Source organism: Rhinopithecus roxellana, chromosome 4, assembly GCF_007565055.1.
Source record: "Rhinopithecus roxellana isolate Shanxi Qingling chromosome 4, ASM756505v1, whole genome shotgun sequence".
Lineage (NCBI taxonomy): Eukaryota > Metazoa > Chordata > Mammalia > Primates > Cercopithecidae > Rhinopithecus > Rhinopithecus roxellana.
In genome coordinates this window covers 37,018,806-37,046,278 of record NC_044552.1, presented here as the reverse complement: position 1 = coordinate 37,046,278, position 27,473 = coordinate 37,018,806, and the positions used below count along the sequence as shown (strand labels likewise).

The 27,473-nt window shown below is 49.3% G+C and overlaps 1 protein-coding gene across 3 annotated transcripts in view; it reads right to left on the bottom strand.

The window, feature by feature from the left end:
• Window positions 1-27,473, bottom strand: part of PTK7 (protein tyrosine kinase 7 (inactive)) — an 84,766-nt gene that overhangs the window by 31,425 nt on the left and 25,868 nt on the right. For 2 of the 3 annotated variants that reach the window (XM_030929167.1, XM_010369706.2), the window contains exons 2-3: window positions 862-1,149; window positions 297-399 (exon numbers count right to left, since the gene is read on the bottom strand). Coding sequence is in view for 2 of the 3 variants with exons in the window: in XM_010369706.2 (XP_010368008.1) it covers window positions 297-399; window positions 862-1,149 (391 nt within the window). In the remaining variant the exon portion in view is untranslated. Of the gene's footprint in view, window positions 1-296; window positions 400-861; window positions 1,150-12,808; window positions 12,895-27,473 lie in introns of those variants that run through there. The other variant, XM_030929166.1, reaches the window with a different exon arrangement.

Here is a 27,473-nt window from a genome sequence, read left to right as displayed (position 1 = left end):
AAATAGGCACTGGGGAGGGGAAGGGACTTGCATAAGGGCACACAGTAATTCTGATTCAGGGACAGAATCAAGTTGAGATTAGATCTCTCAGCTCTACACACAATGTGGCCCACTCTTCAGGTCACCAGGGGCCGGTGTAGGGCAATATCTTGGGGGAGGCGGGGTGAAGAACACTGTGGTGATGGAAGGAGTGGTCACAGAATGGAGCGAGGTAACATCTGCATAGAGTCCAGGATTTGGGGAGACATCCCTGTCCGGAATAACCCTCTCCCATCCCCACTTCCTTGACTCCTTACCGAGGGTGCCCATCAATGTGACAACGAAGTGTGACCTGGGTCTGTGGCTGGATCTCAGCTTCTGAGGCTGGATGCTTCAGGACCACAGGACCTGCCTCAATCCCTGTAGCAGAGGCCATGGTTGCAGTGAGGGGCAGAGCAGGGCAAGGGTGGGAAGGCAGAGGGCAAGGAGGACAAGCAGGAAGCCATGGAACCTCGAGGCTCTGTGCCAACAGACACAAGGAAGCCCTGGAGGCTGAGGCTGGGGCTACAGGTACCAGATACTAAGTGCCTGCCTGGTCCCTGGCAGGTGAAGTCTGACACTTGGCCAAGGGCTCAGCCACCCTTTCCATTTGCACAAGCATGCAACAGATAAATGAGCCCCAGACTTGAAGGAAAAAATTTTTGGAAAAATGTAACTTTTAATTTCCTCTTATCCACATGAGCAAAAAGGGCTGATGATAAATGCATTCTGCCTGCCCCATTTAACTGGAAATGGGAGAAGCTGAAGCAAGAGAGGGGTCCTCCAGGCCTCAGTCGTTGAGGGTCTGACAAGGGGACTGGGCACAGCCCCCCTGGCTCTCACATTTGATGTTGAAGGAGGCATTGGCACTGCGGGCTTCTTCTCCAGTGACATCATCCCGAGCCACACACTGGAAGGTGCCAGAGTCCTGCAGCCGGTCCACAGCTGCAAAGCTCAGGCTACTGCCCTGGGTGAAACGCCGTTCCGTGTCCTGGACAGGCGCCCCATCGAGCAGCCAGTACACATGTACCAGGCCCGGAGCCTCGACCTCACAGCGAAGCAGTGCCCGGCGCCCCTGCAGTGCATCCTGGGAGGACGGCTGCTTGATGAAGACGATGGCTGCCTGGGTACCTGTAGATGGGGACAGAGGAGAGGCAGGGTCAGGGGGAGCTAGCCTCTGTCCTAACACAGGCCACCCTGTGCATAGGAGGAAAGGGGCTGTGTACACAGGAGGCATCCAATAAGTCCAGGTGTGAAAGATCATGATGCCACAATTGCAAGAGTCCCCTGAAAAATTTTTCTTTTTCTTTTTGAGATTTCTTTTTCTTTTTTCACTCGTCACCCAGGCTGGAATGTGGTAGGGCGATCTCAGCTCACTGCAACCTCCACCTCCTGGGTTCAAGTGATTCTTCTGCCTCAGTCTCCCGGGTAGCTGGGATTACAGTCATGAGCCACCATACCTGGCTAATTTTTGTATTTTTAGTAAAGACAGGGTTTCACCATGTTGGCCAGGCTGGTCTTGAACCCCTGACCTCAGGTGATCTGCCCACCTCAGCTTCCCAAAGTGCTAGGATTACAGGCGTGAGCCATAGTAGCCTCTCCTCAAAAGGTCTCAAGACTAGAGGGGCACACAGAACACAGTTACAGTCACATAAATGCCAAATGAATGGGGTGGGCAGGCAGTAGTTACTCTGGAGCACGAAGGAAGAAGGGATCCCTGAGGGCTGGCTGCACAGGGAGGCTTCCCAGCAAAAGAGAGACTGGGCCTGCAGGGTCAGAACACAGAAGGTTTTGATGCCAGGCTGAGGAGCCAGGGGACATTGCAGGTCACTTTCCCCTAATCCAGAATCAGGAGGTTTAGTAAAGTTAAATCATGATCCAAACAGCATCCTGGAAAGATGGCTTCATTCACGCCCCTTGATGGTGCCAACATCAGAGGTGGCCAGACGGGATGCTTTGAATCTCACCCACAAATGCTCTGCAGCCCAACGTTCCCCAGACGCTTCTTTGAAAAAACCTACCCCATCACTGGAGAAGCCAGTATTCTCTAGAAACCTGGGCTGCTGCCAAAGACAAGCCATCCTGTGTCCTGTTTTTTTTTTTTTTTTTTTTTTTTTTGAGACTGAGTCTCGCTCTGTCAGCCAGGTTGGAGTGCAGTGGCGAGATCTTGGCTCACTGCAAGCTTCGCCTCCCGGGTTCACGCCATTCTCCTGCCTCAGCCTCCCGAGTAGCTGGGACTACAGGCACCCGCCACCACGCCCGGCTAATTTTTTATTTTTAGTAGGGACAGGGTTTCACCGTGTTAGCCAGGACGGTCTCAATCTCCTGACCTCGTGATCCGCCCGCCTTGGCCTCTCAAAGGGCTGGGATTACAGGTGTGAGCCACCGCGCCCGGCCCCATGTCTTGTTCTTTATCCCTAAGAATCCATCTGTGGCCAAGGTCAGCTTCTCTGTGGTTCCAGAGTTCCACTTGAAGCCATTCCCCTTCCTGTACTATTATAGTTCAGCTCTGGCCACGGGGTCCCTGCAACCAAAGGTGGAACCGCAGTCAGTGGGAACAAAGGAAAGAGGAAGAAGCCTACACTGCATGGCAGATGGGTTTAGGGAGGCGGAGGGCAGAGCCAGGCAGGTGGGTGGCATGGTTACGGCGGCGGCAGGAGCAACACACTGGGCTTTGTTCTTAGCCCGCGTGGGCGCCTTGCAGAGGCCTGGAGCCACCGGGCCTTGATCACAGAAGAGGACTCCCCGATCCCACCCCCCAGAAGAAGAAACGGGCCACCTGGAACTGCTACACGAAGCAGCAGGCTCTGCCTTGAGCCAAACTGGCTGGGGAAGTGCAGAAAGGTACTAACGAGGTCTTTTCCATCCCTTCCCAAACCACTGGAAACTAATCCAAGTCCCCGGAGATGGGGTTCTGTTCTTTACGGGATGAGAATCAGTCTTCTCATAAAGTCAGTGTCAAGACAATTCTAGGATCCCCCATCCTGGGTCCAGATGAGGGGCTGCCCCTGGTGTTGGTCCATCTCCCAACGAGCTCATAGGTGCCAGCCCGCATCTCCTGACACAAAACCCAGTCATGGAGCTGGAAGCAGCTCAGAGCAGCCAACTCTGTGCTCTTCCCAGCTCCGCCCAGAGACTCAGAAACAACCCTCGAAGCATCTGATCCTACAATGAGGAGTCACATTCCCCACTGCCAGGTAGTGAAGTGGACACACCTCTTGCAGACAATGCCAGGCACACAAAGGCACCCAGCAAGCACTGCCTGAACTGAAGTGACCTCAAAGGAAGCGTGGGGCAAGAACTGATGCACAGAGTACTTCTGAAGCACCTCTCATGACGCAGATGAGCAGAATCAGACTGAGTCCCCAGTGGGCCTCTGCAAATGTGACTCACCAAAATCCTAGGACTTTTTTTTTTTTTTTTTTTTTTTGAGACGGAGTCTTACTTACTCTGCTACCCAGGCTGGACTGCAGTGGCGCAATTTTGGCTCACTGCAACCTCCACCTCCTGGATTTAGCAATTTTCATGCCTTAGCCTCCCGAGTAGCTGAGATTACAGGTACGCGTCACCACGCCTGGCTAATTTTTGTATTTTTTGTGGAGACAGGGTTTCACCATGTTGGCCAGGCTAGTCTTGAACTCCTGACCGCAAGTGATCCACCCACCTTGGCCTCCTAAAGTGCTGGGATTACAGACGTGAGTCACGGCGGCCTGCCCAAAATCCTAGGACCTTTGACTCAGAATTCCAGAAGGCTTGTCAAAGACCAAAGAGAGATCATCTGCCCTCGAAGTGTGGGCAAGTCCCCACCTTCCCCGCTCAGTTTCTGCAGACATGGTGGGGAGCCAGGAGTCTCACCCACATGCAGTAGCAGTTAAGGGGCTGGAATCAGATAGGCTGGGCTCAGATCCTGACCTGTTACATTCAGTGTGTCTGACACCTTGGATAAGTAACACAGACTGTGTCTCAGCTTCCTCTGCCTCTCTCACAAGGCTGTCATGAGTTGTAAACCTGGAAACACATGAAGTGCCTTGCAAAGGGTTCACCTTCAGTAAATGGCAGCTACTGTTAATATTCTTATGATCACCCTTCCTGCTCAAGGACTCAACTTCTAAGAAGATTAGAAAGCTCTCCATTTGCCAAGTGCCAGGACCACTCCCAGACCCTGGACAGGGGAGGAGCCGCCACAGCAGAGAAGTCTAAAGGGAATAAGCAGGTGGTGGGTGGGATAGAGGGGAAGGGGACCTGGGTTTGCAGGAACCACAGACCACCTACCATAGAAACCCAAGCTGGGAGAAGAGACAGCGTGACTCAGAGACCCCAGCTCAGCCTTGGCCACCCCCAGCTCAGCCTCTAGCACCCACTCCTGGGGCTGGGACTGGGCTGCTCCATAGCTGTGGTGAGAGATGCTGCATTCCCAGACTGCCACTCAGAGCCCCCTGCGCCCCAACGACTGGGCCTGGGAAACATCAAAGCCAGCCCCGAGGGGGCCTCTGTCCTGACGTCAGCTCACAGCAGGTCCTGGTTAGTGCTTGGCTGGGACAGACTTTAGATGCTTCTTTTTTCTTTTCTTTTTTTTGGGGGGGGGGGGGGTGGAGGGGGACAGAGTTTTCATTCTTGTTGCCCAGGCTGCAGTACAATGGTATGATCTCAGCTCATGGCAACCTCTGCTTCCCGGGTTCAAGCGATTCTCCTGCCTCAGCCTCCCGACTAGCTGGGATTACAGGCATGCACCACCACGCCCAGCTAATTTTGTATTTTTAGTAGAGACTGGGTTTCTCCATGTTGGTCAGGCTGGTCTCCAACTCCCGACCTCAGGTGATCCGCCCACCTCGGCTCCCAAAGTGCTAGGATTACAGGTGTGAGCCACCCCGCCCGGCGGATGTTTCAAAAGGCAGAAAATGCAGCTCCCAGGCCTGCTCGAAGCCCCTGGCCCCTGCTATAAGCACCTCAACCATAAGGCTCCTTATTCAGGTTAGCCCAGTGCTGTGGCACCCATGTTTGCTCAGAAGACAGTCTGTGGTGTGCCCAGCCTGGCCATCTGCCCAGCTTGCAGGAGGGGACGTTGGTCTGCTGTTTGTTGTTGGGCTATTTTTGAGATAGGGTCTCACTCTGTTGCCCAGGCTGGTGTACAGTGGTGCAATCACGGCTGACTGCAGCCTTGACCTACAGGGCTCAAGCGATCCTCCCACCTCGGCCTCCAAAGTGCTGGGCTTACAGGCATGAGCCACACTGTGCCCGGCTTTGGTCCGCTGTTTTGTTTTGGGTAAGCAGACAAAGAAGCCCTGGCAGAAAGGTCAGACTCCAAGAAAGGAGCTGGGACGCAAGGGACTCTACTTTTGCTTTGTCAGAAGCTTTGCTGATAACAAGAAATGGAGGATAGCAATGACAGAGAAGAAGGCAGGCATTTCGGGATGGAGGTGGTACCTGCCTCAAGGTAATGTAGTCACCAGCACGTTCCTGTCCCCTCCCCTTGACCCGAGTATGCCCCCAGAACTGTGGTCTGGGAAAGGTCCTGGGCTTCCCAAGGCTACCTCCTCTTTCGCCACCAGGCTATGCCATGCAACCCCCTCCACTGCACACAAGCCCCCATGGAGATGCAGGCCACGTGACCCCGGAGGCAGCCAGCTCCATGTGCAGCTTTGCTGCTGACAAACAGCCCTGCCTCCGCTGCTCACTAGTGACGCTACCTTACTGTGGCCTCTGCACGGTTCTTCTTTGCCGTGAAATGGGGACAGTGGGCCCCACCATCCCGCCTGAGTGAGGGCTAACAGGTTCACCTTCGCAAAGCCCACACATGGCACAAAACACAGAGGGTGCTGCTTCCCCGGTAGGAGCCTGCTGCACCGGGCTCAGCAGGCAAGAAGCCCTCAGCAACGACAGGCAGGCAGGGCCATCTGCCCACACCAGGCGCCGACCCCAACAAAGCTGGAGCTGCAAACACCCAGTAAGGACATTTTCCAAGCCATTTCCTTGGCTCCCTAACAGCCATCTATATGCAGACACTCACTTTGCCTGCGTCTCCTGCGCCTGCCCTCCACCCCCACCCCCGCCAGCATCTGGTCTGGTGCCCACCCTCCATGTTGCTCTCTGGGCTTGGGCCCAGCCGGCCCATGTGTGTATATGTGTGTGTGTATACACATACATATGTGTAAACACAATTGTTACAGAGAGCAGAGAGCAGCAGGAAGTTTTTCCTAAGCACTCCCACTCTTAAGTAATTTTGGCTGCTTCAATCCAAGGATCCATCTGGGCCACTCAGCTACCCATCTCTCAGGAGCTAGAACTCCTGGTTTAGGAAAAACGCCCCCAGGACCTATATAGGCTCCAGAATCTGCCACACATCACTGTTCGATTCTATCAACTTCTCTCTCTCATTAAAGAAAATGCCATCTGGCTGGGCGCGGTGACTCATGCCTGCAATCCCAGCATTTTGGGAGGCCAAGGAGGGCGGGTCACGAGATCAGGAGTTTGAGCTTGGCCAACATGGTGAAAGAAAATGCCATCCTTCACATGTCTCAGGACAAGGGTGAGATAGACTCTGGCTGAGCAAGGAGCTTGATGCTACCAGCCCAGAAGTCCTCCAGGAGTGTGCTCCACAGAGGCATGGGGATTTTGCATGGTGGAGCATGACTCTGTGAGTAATTGCAGGATCTCCCACATCCAAAGTCAACTAGCCATACACGTGTCTGACTCTTCCACACCAGCACCACACTAAAGACTCAGTCCTTTGGCCGGCTGCGATGGCTCTAGCCTGTAATCCCAACATTTTGGGAGGCCAAGGCAGGTGGATCACCCAAGGTCAGGAGTTCGAGACCAGCCTGGCCAACATGGTGAAACCTCATCTCTACTAAAAATTAGCTGGGCATGGTGGTGCATGCCTATAATCCCAGCTACTTGGGAGGCTGAGGCAGGAGAATCGCTTGAACCAGGGAGACAGAGGTTGCAATGAGCTGAGATCATGCCACTGAACTCCAGCCTGGGTGACAGAGCAAGATCCATCTCAAAAAAAAAAAAGACTCAGTCCCTGGCTCCACAGCCCAGGTCCCTGTAGGGGATATCCTGAATGCCAGATGGCCCCTAGAGTCCAGGCCAAGGTGGGTGGCTCCTGTAGGGCATACATAGACCCCCAAGGGAGATGTCTGCCAGCTTCCCAGTGCAGGGAGACAGCGCCAGGCCGCAGGCCAGGAGAAGCAGCCCTCAAGCTGAGAAGCGTAAGTGCTCCCGGGGAAGAGCAGCCCCGGGGCTCCCTGACCCACAGAGGACAAACTTTCTCTCACGTCCCCACCACTTGGAAACTCTGAAGGCCAAACCAGAGGGCCCAGGATGCCTCCCCAACCCCAGAATAGCTTACCTAATCCTCCCCCAGGGCCCAGTGCACTGTACCGCAGACCTCATACCTTGAAGATCTGACTGATACCCTTGACTGCTCTTGAGCCACCCCAAAGGTGTGTGGCCCATTTTTTTCCTTTTTGAAATAGGGTCTCACTCTGTCACCCCACACTGAAATGCAGTGGTGCAATCACGGCTCACTGCAGCCTCAACCTCCCAGGCCCAAGCAATTCTCCCACCTCAGCTCCTGAGCAGCTGGGGCCACAGGCATGTGCCACCATGCCCAGCTAATTTTCAAACTTCTTTTGCAGAATTGGGGTCCCCCTAGGTTGCCCAGGCTGGTAGTGAACTCCTGGGCTGAAGTGATCCTCCTGTCTCAGCCTCCCAAAGTGCTGGGATTACAGGTATGAGCCACCACCACGCCTGGCCACATTTGTAATGTTTTGAAGAACAGTCTCAATCACTGCAGGAATGTCACTTGAGTGAACAGTAAGTCCAGTCATCTCCCTTTCACTCACATTGGCAGAAACACAAAATGTTGCTGGGGTATTTGTGACTCTGAGGATTTAGAATGTCTCCCCCGACTACTACCAGTACACCGTATGCGGTTTCAGTGCAAGCAATCCAGACTGTCTGATGGTGGGCCGAGAGCATAAGGGTTCAGAGGTCGCTGAAGATGGACAAGCTGACTCCAAGACCCAGTGAGCTGCAGAGCACAAAATTCTGCTTCACTTCTGTCTTCCCAGTGTCTATAAAAGGCCCCAGGTTCACCAACAGCAGCCCTCCAAAATCATCCCGGCCCTTGCCCTAAGCAGGGCAAGAGGGAGCACAGCCAAGGACCCTGCTGAGTTTTCCTATCCTGGGACTTAATATCAGTATCTGGAAAGGTTCCCACATCCAGATTAGAGAAACAGAACAGGATCACCAAGGACTGGGGCAGAAACAATTTAGCAGGCCAGCTCTTAGATCTCGGATGAAAACCGAAACTTAGACTTGCCTGTCCCACTCCCAGGAGGCCCTGGAGGGGGCAGATTAACCTCTAACGGCAGGAGTAAGGCCTTGGGTCCGGCATCATGTGGTGGTATCCAAGCATGGAGAGACAAAAATGCCAGCCAGCTGAGTCAGGCACAGCGCCTGTAATCCCAGCAGCTTGGGAGGATGGGGCAAGAGGATCCCTTGAGGCCAGGAGTTCGGACTGAGCAACATACTCAAAAAAAAAAAAAAAAAAAAGGCCGGAAACGTGGCACATGGCGTAAGGTGCTCCCCAGCCAGGGGTCACCATCAGCCCCTGGCCCCCGCCTGTTTTCTTCTGGGGGTGGAAGGGTTGTACCCCGTACATGCCTCTTGCCCTTAGTGACCCTTAAATGGCTGTGGAGTCTCTTAGGAAGTAGCAATGAATGAAAAACGCAGCTGGAGTGAGGTGGAGCGATGAGATGAAAGGAACATATGTTAGGGAAACCTGGGTTCTGGTTTGATACAGTCACTAATCAGGGTGACCCTGGCCAATCACCACTTCCTCCCAGGCAATCCTATCTGTAAAAGTACAGAAATGAAAGCATGCAACTGAACAGTCACCAAGACCTAACACTGGACTGGCTGCAATGAATCGCAGAAGTAGTTACAGAAACAGGGGCCCATTCCCCAGAATCTCCCCCACCATCCGCACAGCCAAGCCTCAGAGCCCACTTAGTAAACGCAGCACCAGGCCTGGGAGGGATTAAGAGTGACCTAACAAACAGCAGGTGTGTGGGATCTGAGGCACCTGGTGGCTGCAAACAGGGATTCAGCATCATTCTGATGAGCTGCTCTGTTCCTCGGCTCAGTCCTGCACAGCCTCCCCAGGAGACCTGTCTTTGCCATCTCCTTCCTTGGCCACACACTTGCACTGAAATCTCATTGCCTGGGATACCCTGACACTCTTGCCTCTGCTGTGACTGAGAGCTTTATCCCCCAAGCTAGTAAGCTGGAGGGAAGGGTAGACATTTGTGCCCAGTGTGAGACATCTGTGCCCCTCTGGTGCCTGGGACATGCAGTAAATACCCTGAGAGCATGTGTGGGGGAATAAAGTCACTCAAGTGTTCATCTGACCTGAAATACTGTCCTACATCTACATTTATCCATCTTGGCCAACTTAATTTTACTCTCTGAGTCTCAGTTTTCTCACTTGGAAAATGGTAGCCTTGAAACCAATTTTAGTAACGCTTTATCAGCCTACAGTCCCTCCCTATGATATTTAAATGAAATTCACATTAAGTATAGATGCACAAAAGTCTGCCTATTTTTCAAGAAAGTTAAAAACCCCAGAAATTCTAAGGAACTGTGGAACCCAAGATTCAAAAGCCCTCGGACTAAGGAGATCCCTTCCAAAGGTGAATGCAGGGAGGAGGACCTGGAACAGAATTGCCAAGGGGAACCACAAGTTCTCAGCACCCTCCATGCCTGGGAACGGATCTGGCCCCAAATCCATCCTTGGCCCCGAGAGGAGAGAGACAGACAGCAGCCAGCTGTCTCCTGAAGATGCCAGTGAGGAGCCTGCAGAAATAATATACATCCCAGGGGAGGCAACAGGGCTGCTGGAACAGGAGACTGGGAAATATGCCATGAGCTCAGCCTCAGGAAGACCTCTGTGGTGCTCAGCCAGTGCTCCCAGTGATCTAAGAGGACAAGGAGTCCAGCCCCTGATCACCCAGGGAAGATGGAAGAGATTTGCTGTGGGCTCCACAGCCATTCATTGGAGGGGTTCAGACCCAGAGTGCTCCCAGGTCTCTGACTCCCAAGGGTTCCAATGTGCAGGATCCCTCAGAGTCCACCATGGAGAACGGTGCCAGGGTGGAGCCTGGGAGCCAGCTTCCCAGGGTCCTTCCCACAGAGGCAGGGGGTGAACTAGACAGGCCAGGACCACTACCTTGGACTGGTTGTGGCCATAGTTTAATTATTAATTTTCAAAACAGGCTCAGAAAACTCTGATAAATTCCAATTTACGATCCTTTTTCACCCATCTCTGTCTCCTGCCTGGGACACCAATAATCCAGGCTGAGAAGCACAGCCTGCAGACCTGACCAGAGTGGACATGGCAGTTTACCCCAAATTCCTGGTGGTGGGGAGGATGCCCTTTACACCCTGCCTGCACCCAACCCTGCCTCATCCACCCTACCCTTGGGGATAGGTGGCCTCAATCCCATACAGTAAGGAGAATCTTCTCTGGCTTCTAAGAAGTTAAAATAGCCTGGTTGTGGTGGCTCATACCTGTAATCTCAACACTTTGGGAAGCCGAGAGAGAAGGATCGCTTGAGCCTAGGAGTTCGAGACCAGCCTGGGCAACATGATGAAACCCCATCTCTACAAAAAATAAGCCAAATGTGGTGGCACCCACCTGTCGTCCCAGCTACTTGGGAGGCGGAAGTGAGAGGATGGCTGGAACCAGGGAGGTGGAGGTTGCAGTGAGCCAAGATCACGTCACTGCAGCCTGGGTGACAGAGCAAGACCCTGCCTCAAAAAAAAAAAAAAAAAAAAAAAAAAAAAAATATATATATATATATATATATATATAGAGAGAGAGAGAGAGAGAGAGAGAGAGAGAAGTTAAAATATTCCTTAAACCTGCTCTGTCCAATATGATAGCCCTAGTGACATGAGGCTATTTAAATTTATTTATTTATTTATTTTTTCAAGACAGTCTCACTCTGTCGCCCAGGCAGATTATACAGTGGCACAATCTCAGCTCACTGCAACCTCTGCCTCCTGAGTTCAAGCGATTCTCCTGCCTCAGCCCCAAGTGGCTAGGATTACAGGTGCTCGCCACCACACCCAGCTAATTTTTATATTTTTAGTAGAGACGGGGTTTCACCATGTTGGCCAGACTGGTCTCGAACTCCCGACCTCAGGTGATTCACCCACCTCGGCCTCCCAAAGTACTGGGATTACAGGCATGAGCCAATGTGCCCAGCCTAAATTTAATTTAATTTAAATAAAATTGAAAATTCATTTCCTCGGTAACACTAGCCACACGTCCAGTGCTCAGGGGCCATAGGTGGCTGGTGACTACTGTACTGAATCACAGAGAGAAACAGTTCCATCCTCAAAAAAAAAAAAAAGGTCCATCTGACCACCTGCTTCTGGCTGCCCTGGTTCCTCTGACTGCCTACTTCTTGCCAGAGCCTGTGTACAGACACACTGCCTTTTTCTTCTTCTTTTTTTAATTCATAGGATTCTGACTGATAGAGGACACATTTCTTTCTTATCTTTTTTTTTTTTTTTTTTTTGATGGAGTTTTGCTCTTGTTGCCCGGGCTAGAGTGCAATGGCATGATCTTGGCTCACTGCAACCTCCGCCTCCCAGGTTCAAGCAACTCTCCTGCCTCAGCCGCCTCAGTAGCTGGGATTACAGGCGCCCGCCACCAAGCCTGGCTAATTTTTTGTATTTTTAGTAGAGACAGGGTTTCACCATGTTGGCTGGTCCCAAACTCCTGACCTCAGGTGATCTGCCCGCCTTGGGCTCCCAAAGTGCTCTGCCTCCCACCTGGTGAAGACTGGGACTGGCGTGAACCACCGCGTCTGGCCTAGAGGACACATTTCTGATCCAGAGAACCCTCAACACCATCAGCCTCATTTTACAGACAAGGAAACCGGAGTCAAGGATGCCCCAGTAAATGGCAGGCTCAAGAGCCGCCCCTGGGTCTGTCTGACTCCCAAGTCTGCCTTCTTTCTGTGATGCCGCACTGGCTGCTTCTCATTTCACTCATTAATTCCCTGGTACCCGCATTCCCTCCACAACCAATCTATTGTGTTTCACATGAGTCCTTTTGTTTGCATGTGCTCTTGTAAAATGCAACTGGTGTTCCACCGGCAGGTGGAACTTACTCATGTTAACAGTCCTGCAAGATCTCTCACCTGCTCCCTACTCATTGTTCATACTCAGCACTATGTTTTGAGGATCCTTCTCTGTGGCCTTCTCTTACATCCTGCTCTTCTCCCCAGTAGATTTACGTATTGAGCTTTTCTGGGGGAGACGCAAATGAATGCTCTTTTAAACAGGTGACAGAACAGAGCTGTCCACAGTTGAAGTCTAGGGCAGGTGCAGTGGCTCACGCCTGACAGTAATCCCAGCACTTTGGGAGGCTGAAGTGGGCAGATCACCTCAGTTCAGGAGTTTAAGACCAGCCTGGACAACATGGTGAAACCCCGTCTCTACTAAAAATACAAAAATTAGCCAGGTGTAGTGTCGGGCACCTATAATCCCAGCTACTCAGGAGGCTGAGGCATGAGAATCACTTGAACCCGGGAGGCGAAGGTTGCAGTGAGCCAAGGTCGCACCACTGCACTCCAGCCTGGGAGATACAGCGAGGCTCAGTCTCAAAGAACAAATAAATACATAATTACAAACAAATAAAAACATAGTTGAAGTCTACAGCCTCTTCTCTGCATGCCCTAGCACCCAGCCCTGGCCTCTATCATCTACTCACCCTTCTCTGTTTCCACCACTCCTCTGGGTATCCTCAGAACCTGGTCACATGCACATGTATACATATGCACGCACACACACACACACACAAAACCAGCTTTTCCCGGCCTTCTTCCTCCTCCACTCAAGCCCAAAAAGTGACTAGAGGCTGGACCTCGGCTGGTTTCAAAGGGATAAGAGAAAGAATCAGTCTCATACTTTTATATTTAGAAGCGTTCTGCAAACCACTTCCCGGAGCAGACAAGAGTGGGGAATGTGAGGAAATCACTTTGCTATGTTGTGATGTGGAAAGCACGAGCCGCCCAGGGCCTGTGGCAGCGGGCTGCGGGGACATGAGGCAATGTTAGCACATATGCAGGAGGCGAACATGCCCCTGGGCAGCCTGGTCATCCCTTCTCACGACTGGCCAGCTGGCCGGGAGCAGAGCCACAGACCCTCTCTCAAAGACCCCTCCTGCTACCCTTCCTTTGGGGAACACAGTGTCTCCACCTGTCTGGGTAACAGCTGTTTCTGGAAACCAACTCTTCTTTCTGGGGAGGGGTTCTTACAAGGGGGTTGCTCCACTCAGGCCTGTAAGACTAGACTTTAGGCCCAACCTGGGACACAAAGAGAAGGCTCCAGACTGAGGGAGGGGGCTGGAGGGTGCTTAGAAGAGCCACGAGCTTGGAGGGGCAAGGGAACACTCCTGGACCCAGGTCCATGGGAGAGGGGCATGGGAGCGGGATTTTGCATAGGGCCCACTGCCCCCTTCATTTTTTTTTTTTTTTTTTTTGAGATGGAGTATCTCTCTGTCAGCCAGGTTGGAGTGCAGTGGCACCATCTTGGCTCACTACAACCTCCGCCTCCTGGGCTCAAGCAATTCTCCCACCTCAGCCTCCCAAGTAGCTGACACCCGCCACAGCGCCCAGCTAATTTTTGTATTTTTGGTACAAACAGGGTTTTTCCATGTTGGCTGTGGCTGGTCTTGAACTTCTGACCTCAAGCAATCTGCCCATCTCGGCCTCCCAAAGTGCTGGGATTATAGGTGTGAGCCACCACACCCGGCCCCCACTGCCCCTTTCTGAAGGCAGACCTGTTCCTCCCATCAAAAGCTCTCCTCACAGCCATCTCTGTGGCTGGGAAAATGTTGAGATAACAATGCACCAGAGATGAGGAGAAGAGATCTTGCAGGAGCCATCAGCTACAACCAAGGTTGTTGCTCAAATATTACTCACAGGTAGTGGAGCCAGGCCAGTGTTATTAGGTGAGCCCTGGGGGTGTCGGGGGACGGGGACAGGCCACCTGCTCGGTTACGGTCAAACCATCAGATCTTCCCAGATACTTCCTAGACTCCTTACAAACTCCATTTTACTGCTTAAAATATAAACTTCCTAATAAGTTTATATTTTAAATATTAATGCATATTTTAATGCATTAATCTTAATCTCTTAACTACATTACTAATGATTGGTCCTTTATTTTTAAGGAAAATAACCAAAAAAGAGTCATACTTTTTAAAAAATCAGCTGTTGAGAAAAAGTATTCTGGCTAAAGACATAAAATAAATATTTTAATCTTCTAATCAATAACAATAGATGAAAAAAATACAAACTGATGAATAAAGGACAGAAGCAACTCCTTGTAAAGTGCTTTTGTTTTGTTTTGTTCTGAGACAAAGTCTAGCTCTTGTTGCCCAGGCTGGAGTGCAATGCCGAGATCTCGGCTCACTGCAACCTCCGCCTCCCAGGTTCAAGTGATTCTCCTGCCTCAGCCTCCTGAGTAGCTGGGATTACAAGCATGCGCCACCACGCCCTGCTAATTTTTTTGTATTTTTAGTAGAGACAAGGTTTCACCATGCTGGTCAGGCTGGTCTCGAACCCCTGACCTCAGGCAATCTGCCCGCCTAGGCCTCCCAAATAAGTTATTTTTAAAAGCACCAAAATCTTGCAACTCATCACCAGATGCCAAAAGCTTAAGGACAACCCACTTCAAGGGGAAACATAAAGCATAAAGCACACACGGACGGCTGAGAAAAGGGCTCCGAGGGGTGGCTGATGCAATCACTGAACTGAATAGCCAAAAAAATGACAAAAAACCTCAAGTTTATTTCATGCTTACTCCCTTGATCTTTCAGTCAAGGTCCGGAAGGCACTGAGATCTGGCTTCACTCAAGTCAGGAACTGGCTGTGCCCCCATTCCAGGGGGTGCCTCTTATGGACCTCCAAAGTCACACAGAGACAGACAGGAGAGAGACAGAGGGAGAAACAGAGGGAGACAGGGAGATGAGATAAGGGAACAGAAGAAATTGAGAGAGACAGAGAAGGGGAGACTGACAGAGAGAGAGAGACACAGACAGACAGACAATGTGAGACCCAGGCCCTGGCAGACAGATGGAGGTGGTGAGAGATCAACATGCAGAGACACAGACAGAGAGAAACTGAGAGACACAGATCAAGTAACATAGAATCATAGAGAGACAGAGACAAAGGGACAAGAAATAGCACGCACATGTGACACATGCGCACGCGTGCATGCACAGCGCTCCCCATGCCTGCAGGGCAGGCCCCAGCCCCACATTTACCCCAGCTGCCCCTGGCAGGTCTCTTCTGTTTCCAGTAGCAGGGGCCCTGCCCACCCCCTCCCACCACCCTCCCCAGCAGCCGCAGGGACTCCAGACTGAGTCCCGGGCAACAGGCCTCAGGGCTGCCCAGGGTAACACTAGATCCTGAAGGTTACAGCTTGTCTGTTGGTGGAAGGTGGGAGGGAGTGAAAGAGAGGGGCAGAGGCTCTATATATACACCAGATTCAGACCCTTTATAATGGAGAGCCCTCAAATTAGAGGCTCCTGGTAAATAATTCACCAGGAAGAGTACAGTACCTTCCCTGGGCTCATCCATTATTCATCAATAAATGCACCGTACTGTTACACTTCCTGACATCTAAAATGGTCTGAGCCATTAGGCCAGAAATGAGACAACAGCAGAGCAGTTTCCATCCAACTTTTCCAGAACCCCTGACCCAGCAGTCCTGCTGCTTTTGGAGCTTAAGTTGCTGCTCCTTAAGCAAGGGCAAAGCACTCAGCTTCCAGAAAGGACCAGGCCTCTCTGACTGTGAGATCCCAAAGGCAGGCACATACCCAGCTCCAAGAGGGCCCTTCTTCTGGCCCTCCCTAGGGCCAGAAAGAAATAACTGTGCCCAGAAAAGTCTTAGGTAAAACCCTTGTGTTCACCAGACCCCAGAGGGAAAAGGGAAAAGAAAAACACTTTTTTTTTTTTGAGCTGGAGTACCACTCTGTCACCCAGGCTGGAGCGCAGAGGTGTGATCTTGGCTCACTGCAACCTCCACCTCCTGGGCTCAAGTGATTCTCCTGCCTCAGGCTCCCCAGTAGCTGGGACTACAGGCAAGCGCCACCACATCTGGCTAATTTTTGTATTTTTAGTAAAGATGGGGTTTCACCATGTTGGTTAGGCTCGAACTCAAACTCCTGGCCTCAAGGAATCCATTCGCCTCAGCCTCCGAAAGTGCTGGGATTACAGGTGTGAGCCACCACACCCAGCACAGGAAAATACCTTGTTTGTATCTGTCTAAGGGCAATACTGTTCTGAAGAGTATCAAAGAGCTCTTTGGGAGGCTGAGATGGGAGGAGCTCAGGAATTCAAGACCAGTCTAAGCAGCATAGCAAAACCCTGCCTCTAAAAAAAAAAAAAAAAACAACAACTAGCTATGTGCAGTGGCACATGCCTATAGTCCCAGCTACCGGGGAGGCTGAGGCGAGAGGATCACATAGGCCCAGGAATTCAAGATTACAGTGAGCTATGATTGTGCCACTGACTGAGACCCCATTCTTAAAAAAAAAAAAAAAAAAAAAAGGCTCAAAGAATTTGACTTTGATGCCAGCCACCAAAGGCAGAAAGACCTGCATCCTAGACTTGGCTCTGAGCAAGTCATCTTGTTGTCTAGGCCTTGGTTTTCCCGAATCTAAAATGGGGCCGGGTACAGTGGCTCACACCTGTAATCCCAGCACTTTGGGAGGCTGAGGTGGGCAGATAACCTGAGGTCAGGAGTTCGAGACCAGCCTGGCCAACATGGTAAAACCCCATCTCTACTAAAAATACAAAAATTAGTCAGGTGTGGTGGTAAGGGAACAGAAGAAATTGAGAGAGAGAGAGAGAAGGGGAGAGTGACAAAGAGAGAGAAGGGGAGAGTGACAGAGAGAGAGAGATAGACAGTGTGAGACCCAGGCCCTGGCAGACAGATGGAGGAGGTAAGAGATCAACATGCAGAGACACAGACAAAGAGACACTCCCAAGTAGTCCCAGCCACTTGGGAGGCTGAGGCAGGAGAATCACTTGAACTTGGGAGGCGGAGGTTGCAGTGAGCCGAGATCACGCCACTGTACTCCAGCCTGGGTGACAGAGGGAAACTACGTCTCTAAATAAATAAATAAATAAATAAATAAATCTGGCTAGCAGCAACACCTGCTCTCTATCCTGCAGGGCCTCTACAAGGATGAAATGCCTCTGGAACTGTAAGGCGCTGGCATACAGTGTAGATGCAGGGTGGAGATGAGGTTAAAAGTTCAGACTGGAGTCTGACTACCTATATTCAAATACACTCCCTCACTTACCAAGTGCATGACCTTGGACAAGCTGTTTATCCTTCCCATGCTTTCATTTTTGTATCTATAAAATGGTGCTAATAGGCCAGGCACAGTGGCTCACGCCTGCAATCCCAGCACTTTGGGAGGCCAAGGTGGGAGGACTGTTTGAGCTCAGAAGTTCAAGACCAGGCTGGGCAACACAGTAAGACCTCATCTCTACTGAAAAGTTAAAAAAAAAAAAAAAAAAGGCCGGGCGCGGTGGCTCAAGCCTGTAATCCCAGCACTTTGGGAGGCCGAGACGGGCGGATCACGAGGTCAGGAGATCGAGACCATCCTGGCTAATATGGTGAAACCCCGTCTCTACTAAAAAATACAAAAACTAGCCGGGCGACGAGGCGGGCGCCTATAGTCCCAGCTACTGGGGAGGCTGAGACAGGAGAATGGCGTGAACCCGGGAGGCAGAGCTTGCAGTGAGCTGAGAGCTGGCCACTGCACTCCAGCCTGGGCGGCAGAGCAAGACTCCGTCTCAAAAAAAAAAAAAAAAAGAATTAGCTGGGCATGGTGGTATGCACCTGTGGTCCCAGCTACTCAGGAGGCTGAGGTGGGAGGATCACTTGAGACCAGGAGATCAGATTCAGGCTGCAGTGGGCAATGATCGTGCCACTGCATCCCAGCCTGTGTGACAGAGCGAGACCCGTCTCAAAAGAAATAAAATGAGACCGGCCTCATAGGCTTGTTGCAAAAAGAAAATTCACATGGTAGCAGAGGTAGCAGGTGTGAAACAGAAAATTAGCTGAGCATGGTGGTGCATGCCTGTAATCCCAGCTAGTCAGGAGACTGAGGCAGGAGAATCACTTGGACCCAGGAGATGGAGGTTGCAGTGAGCCAAAATCAAGCCACTGCACTCCAGCCTGGGCGATACAGCAAGACTCTGTCTCAAAAAAAAAAAAAAAAAAAAAAAAAGAAAAGAAAAGAAAATACTCCAATGCACTAGTAATCTAAGAAATGTAAATTAGAACAAGTTCTTCTACCCATCAAATGAAGGCCAAGATTTTAAAAATAACACTCAACGCTGGTGAGCATATGGAGAAAATAGTCCTTCTACTTTGCTGGAGGGAATATAAATTATAATAATTCCCTTCTGGAAAATGGTTTAGTAATATTGTACTAATGTTCTAAAAAATTTATGTCCTTTCTCCTTACAGAATTGGCTGATTCCAGTTTTGGGACAGGACTAGAACTCCATCTTATCATACAAGGAAACAAGCAAAGACTAGCAGGTCTCATCAAAAGGTCCAGGAGAAAAAAAAAAGATTCAAGGCCTGCTGGGTATGGTGCCATGCTCCTGTAGTCCCAGCTACTTGAATGGTTCAGGTGGGAGGATTGCTTGAGCCCAGGAGTTCAAGTTCGGCTTGGGCAACATAGCAAGACCCTATGTCTTTAAAAAAATAAAATAAATAAAAAGATTCAGGCTCAGCTTAAAGAGGCTCCCATCAGCCAATGATAGGACCATTTAAGCATCTGTAAGGGTAAGAACCACATGGACTAAAACACATCAAATAGGTTTAAAATTCATAAGTGCACAATGATGCTTAACACAAAACACCCAAAGTCTCTCACTGGCCACCTTTGAAGAATGTTCGAAAACCAATTCATTACTTCGAAAACAGGTAAAGAATCAAGCATTTATTCTTCCCTTTCTTGAACAGCTATATCTCTGGGTAACCAAACAATTAATGAGGGGAGATTTGTGTTTATAGAAGTTTCCAGCTAATAAACAGAATACCATCATTTTACAACTCCCTAATGAAATAATAGATCTAGCAATGATTAGTGATGGCTTCTCATTCCAAAGAGACAACCAGATATTGTATCTACTGAGGGAAATACACGTGAAGGGGAAAAAAAAAAAAAAAAAAAACAAATCTGAACTTGATGAAGCCTCTACATCTAATCCATTATTGAAAAGTTAACAAGTCTGGGCACAGTGGTTCATGCCTAGAATCCTAGCACTTTGGGAGGCCAAGGCAGGTGGATCACCTGAGGTCAGGAGTTTGTGACCAGCCTGGCCATCATGGGGAAACCCTGTCTCTATTAAAGATACAAAAATTAGTCTGGCATGGTGGCAGGCACCTGTAGTCCCAGCTACTCAGTACGCTGAGGCAGGAGAATCGCTTGAACCTGGGAGGTGAAGGTTGCAGTGAGTCGAGATTGTGCCACTGCACTCCAGCCTAGGCAACAAGAGCGAGACTCTGTTTCAAAAAAAAAAAAAAAAAAAAAAGTTCAAGCAGCTTTCTAGAAGAAATTTGGACAACAAGACAGAAGTTAGATAACAATGTGCCACCAACTGAAATAATAATCGTGAATACACATTCTCTGTATCTTCTATTACTCCCGTAAATAACTGTTAAAACCCTAATACTGCTATTTAACATTTCATGTGCTTACAACTGTGTCTTCACCACTAGATTCTAAGATTCCTGAGGACAGGTGCAGATCTCACACTTGGTCTCCTCCATGGCAGGTGCCTTGCCCATGAGAGGTGCTCAGGAAATATTGGTTGATTTGTGGTGGTTTTACTGAGCCACATAATTTGGTAGCATTATCCCAACATGATGTGGAACCAGCTGAGGGTCAAAGCCCAATATGGGATCCTGGTAGGCAATTATATTAATTATCATTATTAATTCAACAATCATTTACTTAGAGCCTACCATGTGCCAAATACTTCATAAGACACTGGGGACAGAGAGAGAAACACACAATTACTGCTTTTAAGTGTCTCAGTTTAGTGGGAGAGTCAGGCAAGTAAACATATAATTAAAGTAATAGCTACCACTTACTGACCACTTACTATCACTGTTCCAAACACTTAACCATATTAACTTGTTATAATGCTAATGCCCATCTGGTGGGGTAGGTACTATGCTCCCCATTATGCAGATGAGGAAATGGAGGCAAAGAAAGGTAAAGCAATTTGCTAAACATCACATAGCTGATGAGTAACAAATGCAGGCTTCAAATCTCAGGTCCTCTGGCCTGAAGAAAGTCTATCTAATCCCTAGGCTTTACAATAATGTATTATCACACAGGATGATGGGTGGGTGCAAAGGACACAAAACAGAAGCATCCAAGTCAGAGTCAGGGGATTAAAAAGTTAGGGAGGCCGGGCAAGGTGGCTCACACCTGTAATCCCAGCGGTTTGGGAGGTCGAGGACAGCAGATCACCTTGAGGTCAGGAGTTTGAGACCAGTCTGGCCCACATGATGAAAACCCACCTCTACTAAAAATACGTAAATTAGCCAGGCATGGTGGTGCACACCTATAGTCCCAGCTACTCAGCAGGCTGAGGCAGGAGAATCGCTTGGGAAAGGAGGTGGAGGTTGCAGTGAGCTGAGATCACGCCACTGAACTCCAGACTAGGCAACAGAGCAAGACTCTGTCTCAAAAAAAAAAAAAAAAACTCAGGGAAGAGGCTGGGCGTGGTAGCTCACAACTGTAATCCCAGAGCTTTGGGAGGCCAAGGTGGGGAGATCACTTGAGGTCAGGAGTTCAACACCAGCCTGGCCAACATGGTGAAATCCCATCTGTACTAAAAATACAAAAAATTAGCCGGGCGCCACACCTGTAATCCCAGTTACTTGGGAGGCCGAGGTGGCCATGAGTCGATATCACACCACTGCACTCCAGCCTGGGTGACAGAGCAAGACTCCATCTCAAAAAATAAAAATAAAAAAAAAAATAAAATATAAGTCAGGGAGGAATCTTGGAAGGGTCTTCAACATAAGGTTTTATGAAGAAAAGGGGCGAGTGTGATGGCTCATGCCTGCTATAATCTCAGCACTTTGGGAGGCTGAGGCAGAGAGATCACTTGAGGCCAGGAGTTCGAGATCAGCCTGGGCAACACAGTAACACTCCATTATCTAGGCATGGTGGTGCAAGCCTGTAGTCCCAGCTGCCTGGGAGGCTGAGGCAGGAGGATCCCTTGAGCCCAGGAGGTCAAGGCTGCAGCGAGCTGTGATTGTGCCAGGACACTCCAGCCTAGGTAATCGAGCGAGACCCTACCTCAAAAAACAAACATACAAACAAACAAAAAAGGGAATGGGACTTGGCAAATAGAGCAAGTCAGAAGCACAAAGACCAGGCATGATCAGGAAACTGAGTAATTCAGGATGCTCAGAATTAAGAGGAGGAGGAGAAGGAAGTACAGCAAGAGGCCATTAGAACACCACTTTGGGGCAAGGAGGCAAAGGAGGTGAAATATAAACCCACCCTGCTCAGGCTGTCCCCCAACAAAAAAAATCACAACCACAATGAGTCCCTGTTTCCAAGGAGGTGGTTGCTAGGGTAGGAAATGGACCGAAGAAGCTCTTTGTCATGGAGAGAATGGCAGGCACAGTCACAGAGGTCATGGCTATGGGATAATGCCATACCTGCTCTGTTAGTTTCCCAGGGCTGCCATAACAAATTATCGCAACTGGGTGGCTTAAAATAACAGAAATTTATCCTCTCACAGCTCTGGAGGCCAAAGTGCAAAATCAAAGTGTTGGTGAGGTCAGCTCCTTCTGGAGGGCACACGCTTCTGTCCTTGCTCCTGGTGGCTGCCAGCAATCCCTGGTGCTCCTTGGCTTGTAGCTGCATCACTCCAACCTCAGCCTTCGCCACCACAAGCCGTCTTCTTATAGTGTACCTCCGTCTCTAGGCCTCTTCTCTTCATTGGGCGCCAGCAGTCATATAGGATTCGTCATTCACCTTAATGAATTAATCTTACCTTGGTTATATCTACAAAGACCCTAATTCCAAATAAAGTCATATTCACAGGTACTGAGGCTTAGGACTTCAACATATATTTTGGGAAGGCACAATTCACCCTCTAATATCTGATATTCTGCAAGTTGCTTTTTTTTTTTTTTTTTTGCTATACAGTTAACCACAGATGTCTTTCCATGTCTGTTCATATAATTCTACCTCATTCACTTCAACCACTGTGTATTATTTCACTGTATCAATTACCCATAATCTATTTATCCAATACCCTAGTAATGGGCATTCAGATGGTTTTCCTTTTTTTTCTTTTTTACCATTACAAAGAATATTCTTATTCTCTGTACAGGCATCTACGCACATTGATAATGAGAGGGTTTCTATAGGATGACTTCCAAAGAGAATGGGAACAAAGAGAATATAATTTCAAATTTTTGACAAATGACATCCAGCATTATCTCCAGAGAAGTTAAAAAAAAAAAAAAAAAAATGGGCCAGGCGCGGTGGCTCATGCCTGTAATCCCAGCACTTTGGGAGGCTGAAGCGGGTGGATCATGAGGTCAGGAGATCAAGACCATCCTGGCTAACACAGTGAAACCCCGCCTCTACTAAAAACACAAAAAATTAGCTGGGCGTGGTGGCGCCTGTAGTCCTAGCTACTCGGGAGGCTAAGGCAGGAAAATCGCTTGAACTTGGGAGGCGGAGGTTGCAGTGAGCCGAGATCGAACCACTGCACTCCAGCCTGGGCGACACAGTGAGTCTCAAAAAAAAAAAAAGACAAGCGACAAATTGTTCTTCAGAAAAGTCGTGCACGTTGGGTGTGGTAGCTCACACCTGTAATCCCAGCACTTTGGGAGGCCATGACGGGCAGATCACGAGATCAGGAGTTCAAGACAAGCCTGGCCAATATGGTGAAATCCCCTCTCTACTAAAAATACAAAAATTAGCCAGGTGTGGTGGTGGGTGCCTATAATCCCAGCTACTTGGGAGGCTAAGGCAGGAAAATCACTTGAATCCGAGTGGTGGAGGTTGCAGTGAGCCGAGACTACACCACTGCACTTCAGCCTTGGCGACAGAGTGAGACTCCGTCTAAAAAAAAAATGTTCACTTTGGGAGGCCGAGGCAGGCTGATTGTGAGATCAGGAGATCGAGACCATCCTGGCTAACACGGTGAAGCCCATCTCTACTAAAAATACAAAAATTAGCTGGGCGTGGTAGCAAGTGCCTTCTCAGTTACTGGAGAGGCTGAGGCAGGAGAGTGATATGAACTCAGGAGGCGGAGCTTGCAGTGAGCGGAGATCACGCCACTGCAGCACTCCAGCCTGGGTGACAGAGCGAGTCTCCCTCTCAAAAAAAAAAAAAGTTGGCCGGGCACGGTGGCTCAAGCCTGTAATCCCAGCACTTTGGGAGGCCGAGAGGGGCGGATCACGAGGTCAGGAGATCAAGACCATCCTGGCTAACACGGTGAAACCCCGTCTCTACTAAAAATACAAAAACTAGCCGGGCGAGGTGGCGGGCGCCTGTAGTCCCAGCTACTCGGGAGGCTGAGGCAGGAGAATGGCATAAACCCGGGAGGCGGAGCTTGCAGTGAGCTGAGATCCGGCCACTGTACTCCAGCCCGGGCGACAGAGCGAGACTCGGCCTCAAAAAAAAAAAAAAAAAAAAAAAAAAAGTTGTGCTAATTTATGCTTTCTTAACCAACACTGATACTTAATATCTTTGTCAACCTGACAGACATAAAATAATACTTTGTGGCTGGGCATGGAGGCTGACACCTGTAATCCCAGCACTTTGGGAGGCTGAGGTAGGCGGATCACTTCAGGTTAGGAGTTCAAGACCAGCCTGGGCCAACATGGTGAAATCCCATCTCTACTAAAAACACAAAAATTAGCCAGGCGTGGTGGCATGTGCCTGTAATCCCAGCTTCCTGGGAGGCTGAGGCAGGAGAATTACTCCCTCCCGGGAGGCAGAGGTTACAATGGGCCCAGCTTATGCCACTGTACTCCAGCCTGGGTGACAGAGCAAGACTCCATCTCATAAATAAATAAATAATAATTAAAAACTGTTTTAATTAGCATTGTTTCTCCTTAAGAAGATAAAGCGCCGGGCTCGGTGGCTCAAGCCTGTAATCCCAGCACTTTGGGAGGCCGAGACGGGCGGATCACGAGGTCAGGAGATCGAGACCATCCTGGCGAACACGGTGAAACCCCGTCTCTACTAAAAAATACAAAAAACTAGCCGGGCGAGGTGGCGGGTGCCTGTAGTCCCAGCTACTTGGGAGGCTGAGGCAGGAGAATGGCGTAAACCCGGGAGGCGGAGCTTGCAGTGAGCTGAGATCCGGCCACTGCACTCCAGCCTGGGTGACAGAGCGAGACTCCATCTCAAAAAAAAAAAAAAAAAAAAAAAAAAAAAAAAAAAAAAAGAAGAAGAAGAAGAAGATAAAGCAATTTTTCTTTTTTCTTTTTTTTTTTTTTTTGAGGCGGAGTCTCGCTCTGTCGCCCGGACTGGAGTGCAGTGGCCGGATCTCAGCTCACTGCAAGCTCTGCCTCCCGGGTTTACGCCGTTCTCCTGCCTCAGCCTCCCAAGTAGCTGGGACTACAGGCGCCCGCCACCTCGCCCGGCTAGTTTTTGTATTTTTAGTAGAGACGGGGTTTCACCGTGTTAGCCAGGATGGTCTCGATCTCCTGACCTCGTGATCCGCCCGTCTCGGCCTCCCAAAGTGCTGGGATTACAGGCTTGAGCCACCGCGCCCGGCCAATTTTTCATTTTTAACTGGTTAAATTGCTTCCCCACCCCCAACCAAGATTTCAATTTAAATTGGTACTTGGGGAACACATGAGATATTTTATTGTCCTAAATTTCTTATTGTCCATTTTATGTTCAACTTTGTTGCCTTATTTTCCTTATTTACTGTTACATTATTATTTTGTAATTAATAAGATCAGAAATATAAGATCTGATTTTCTGGATTACATGTGGCACTCACCCTCCCTCCTCCAGAATGGTCATTAAATTACTGAATGACTTATATGTACCAGGCACTGCTCTAAGTACTAAGAATACAGCAGTGAACAAGACAGTGAAAGTTCCTGTTCATAATCGCTACTTCACTGAAGAAAGAAAAAGTGTTTGCACATGATTTGAGAAAACAGATGGGAGTGAGAATTTTCACCCCTGGGTGCAGACTTGCCTCAAAATTAATTTAAATACTGTCCTATTTTGATCTATTTGAGAGCCTTCTAGAGAATATCTACTCTGTTCTCCAGGTGTCCTAGAAGGATTCACCAAAGGAATAGTGAAGGTGGGAGCAGAATAGTGAAGTGGTTAGTGAAGGTAGAAGCAGGAATAGCTGCCAGACAGCTGTGCCCCTTCCCTGGAGGGAAGAGTCATGCCCCCAGGCGCCCAGTGCCTTCAAAGGTTAAGGCTGTGAGTTCAGAGAACAAAGGAAGTTTTAAGGAAGAACAACTCCTCCCCAGTCCAGGTAAAGGGGGACATAACTGAAGCACCACTCCCAGCCTCACTCCACCTCCTTCCATCAGCCCCAAGGAGGGGGACGTCTGATTGGACATATTTGACCCCAACCCTTCCTCCTTTCACTTGGGAGTAGGGGGTCTGCTCCACCTGCAGGAAGCACACATTTTTTATAGGTAGCTACACACACACACAAACACACCTGTTAATATTCCAGAACTGCTATGACAAGGGAGTAAGTCTGCCTAATTCAAGGATGAATAAGACATTTATCCACTTCAGATTAAAGCCTTGTTGCTTGCTCATCCAATCCCTGGTCTGTCTGTCTGCTTTTCTCCCTCCCTTTCACCTCCTTCGACTGGTTTTAAACTCAGAAGGCAGATGGGTATTTACTGATGCTGTCAATACAATTTCCATTATAATGGTTTATGCCTGAGCATTTTTGTTTTTATTTTTATTGATTCTGTGAATGGATAAATGTTCCTGTTGTATTTTCTAAATGGTTACTTGCTGATAAGTAGCAAAACTTCTGGGTTTTGTGTAGGTTTTGTATTTGCCCAAATGACTCTGTTCTCTCACTGATTGTAGTAGTTTTTCAGTTGATAATCGGGTTTCCCATGTAAAAAAGGTACCCCTGCAAAAATATTAACTTTATTTAGACTTTTAATCTTTTTTTTCCTGTGAGTGACAGGGTCTTGCTCAGTTGTCCAGGCTGCAATCCTCCCACCTCAGCCTCCCAACTAGCTGGGACTATGGGTGCACACCACCTGGCTATATTCTTTCTTATAGCATTATTTCAGCTAAAAGAATAATAAATAGTAGTGACTTTATTATTTTAATTTAGTGACTTATTTAATGTAAATAGCATTGCATTTCATTTTTAAGTATAATGACGGCCATGTTTTTTTTTTTTAATCAGAAACGGACGTTAATTTGTATCTAGTGTCATTTTTGCCTCTCTTGAGAGAATTGTGTGACACCTCCGAGTTGTTTTTTTTGTTTTTTTTTTTGGTAGGGGTAGGGGGAACAACGTCTTGCTCTGTTGCCCAGGCTGGAATGCAGTGGTGGGATCTCAACTCACTGCAACCTCCACTTCCTGGGTTTAAGCAATTCTCCCACCTCAGCCTCCCAAGTAGCTGGAATCACAGGGACCCGCCAACACAACCGGCTAATTTTTTTTTTTTTTTTTTTGGAGACAGAGTCTTGCTCTTTCACCCAGGCTGGAGTGCAGCGGCACGGTCTCGGCTCACTGCAACCTCCATCTCCTGGGTTCAAGCAATTCTCCTGTCTGAGCCTCCCAAGTAGCTGGGACTACAGGCGCCTGCCACCACACCCGGCTAATTTTTGTATTTTCAGTAGAGACAGGCTTTCACCATATTGGTCAGGCTGGTCTCAAACTCCTGACCTCAGGTGATCCGCCCACCTCAGCCTCTCAAAATGCTGGGATTACAGGCGTGAGCCACCTCACCTGGCCAAGAGATGCTCCCCAGAATGGCTCAAACCACCCACCTCCAGAGTTGGAGGCAGGCACACCAATCAATCCACGACACAGAGGGTCGAGTGGCGCTCTGTATTTTTTTTTAGTACAAAAGGGGTCTCACCATGTTGGCTGGGCTGGTTCTCAAACTCCTGACCTCAGATGATCTGCCCACCTCGGCCTCCCAAAGTGCTGGGATTACAGGCATTAACCACCATGCCCAGCCACCTCTGACGACTTATGTTGATGAATTATAAAGGGTAAGCCATCCATGCATTTTTGGGAATACATCCTTTACTTCTTTATGGTACATTATCCTTTATCATAGTGTTAGATTTAATTTTCGAGTATTCTATATTAGACTTTAACACCAAC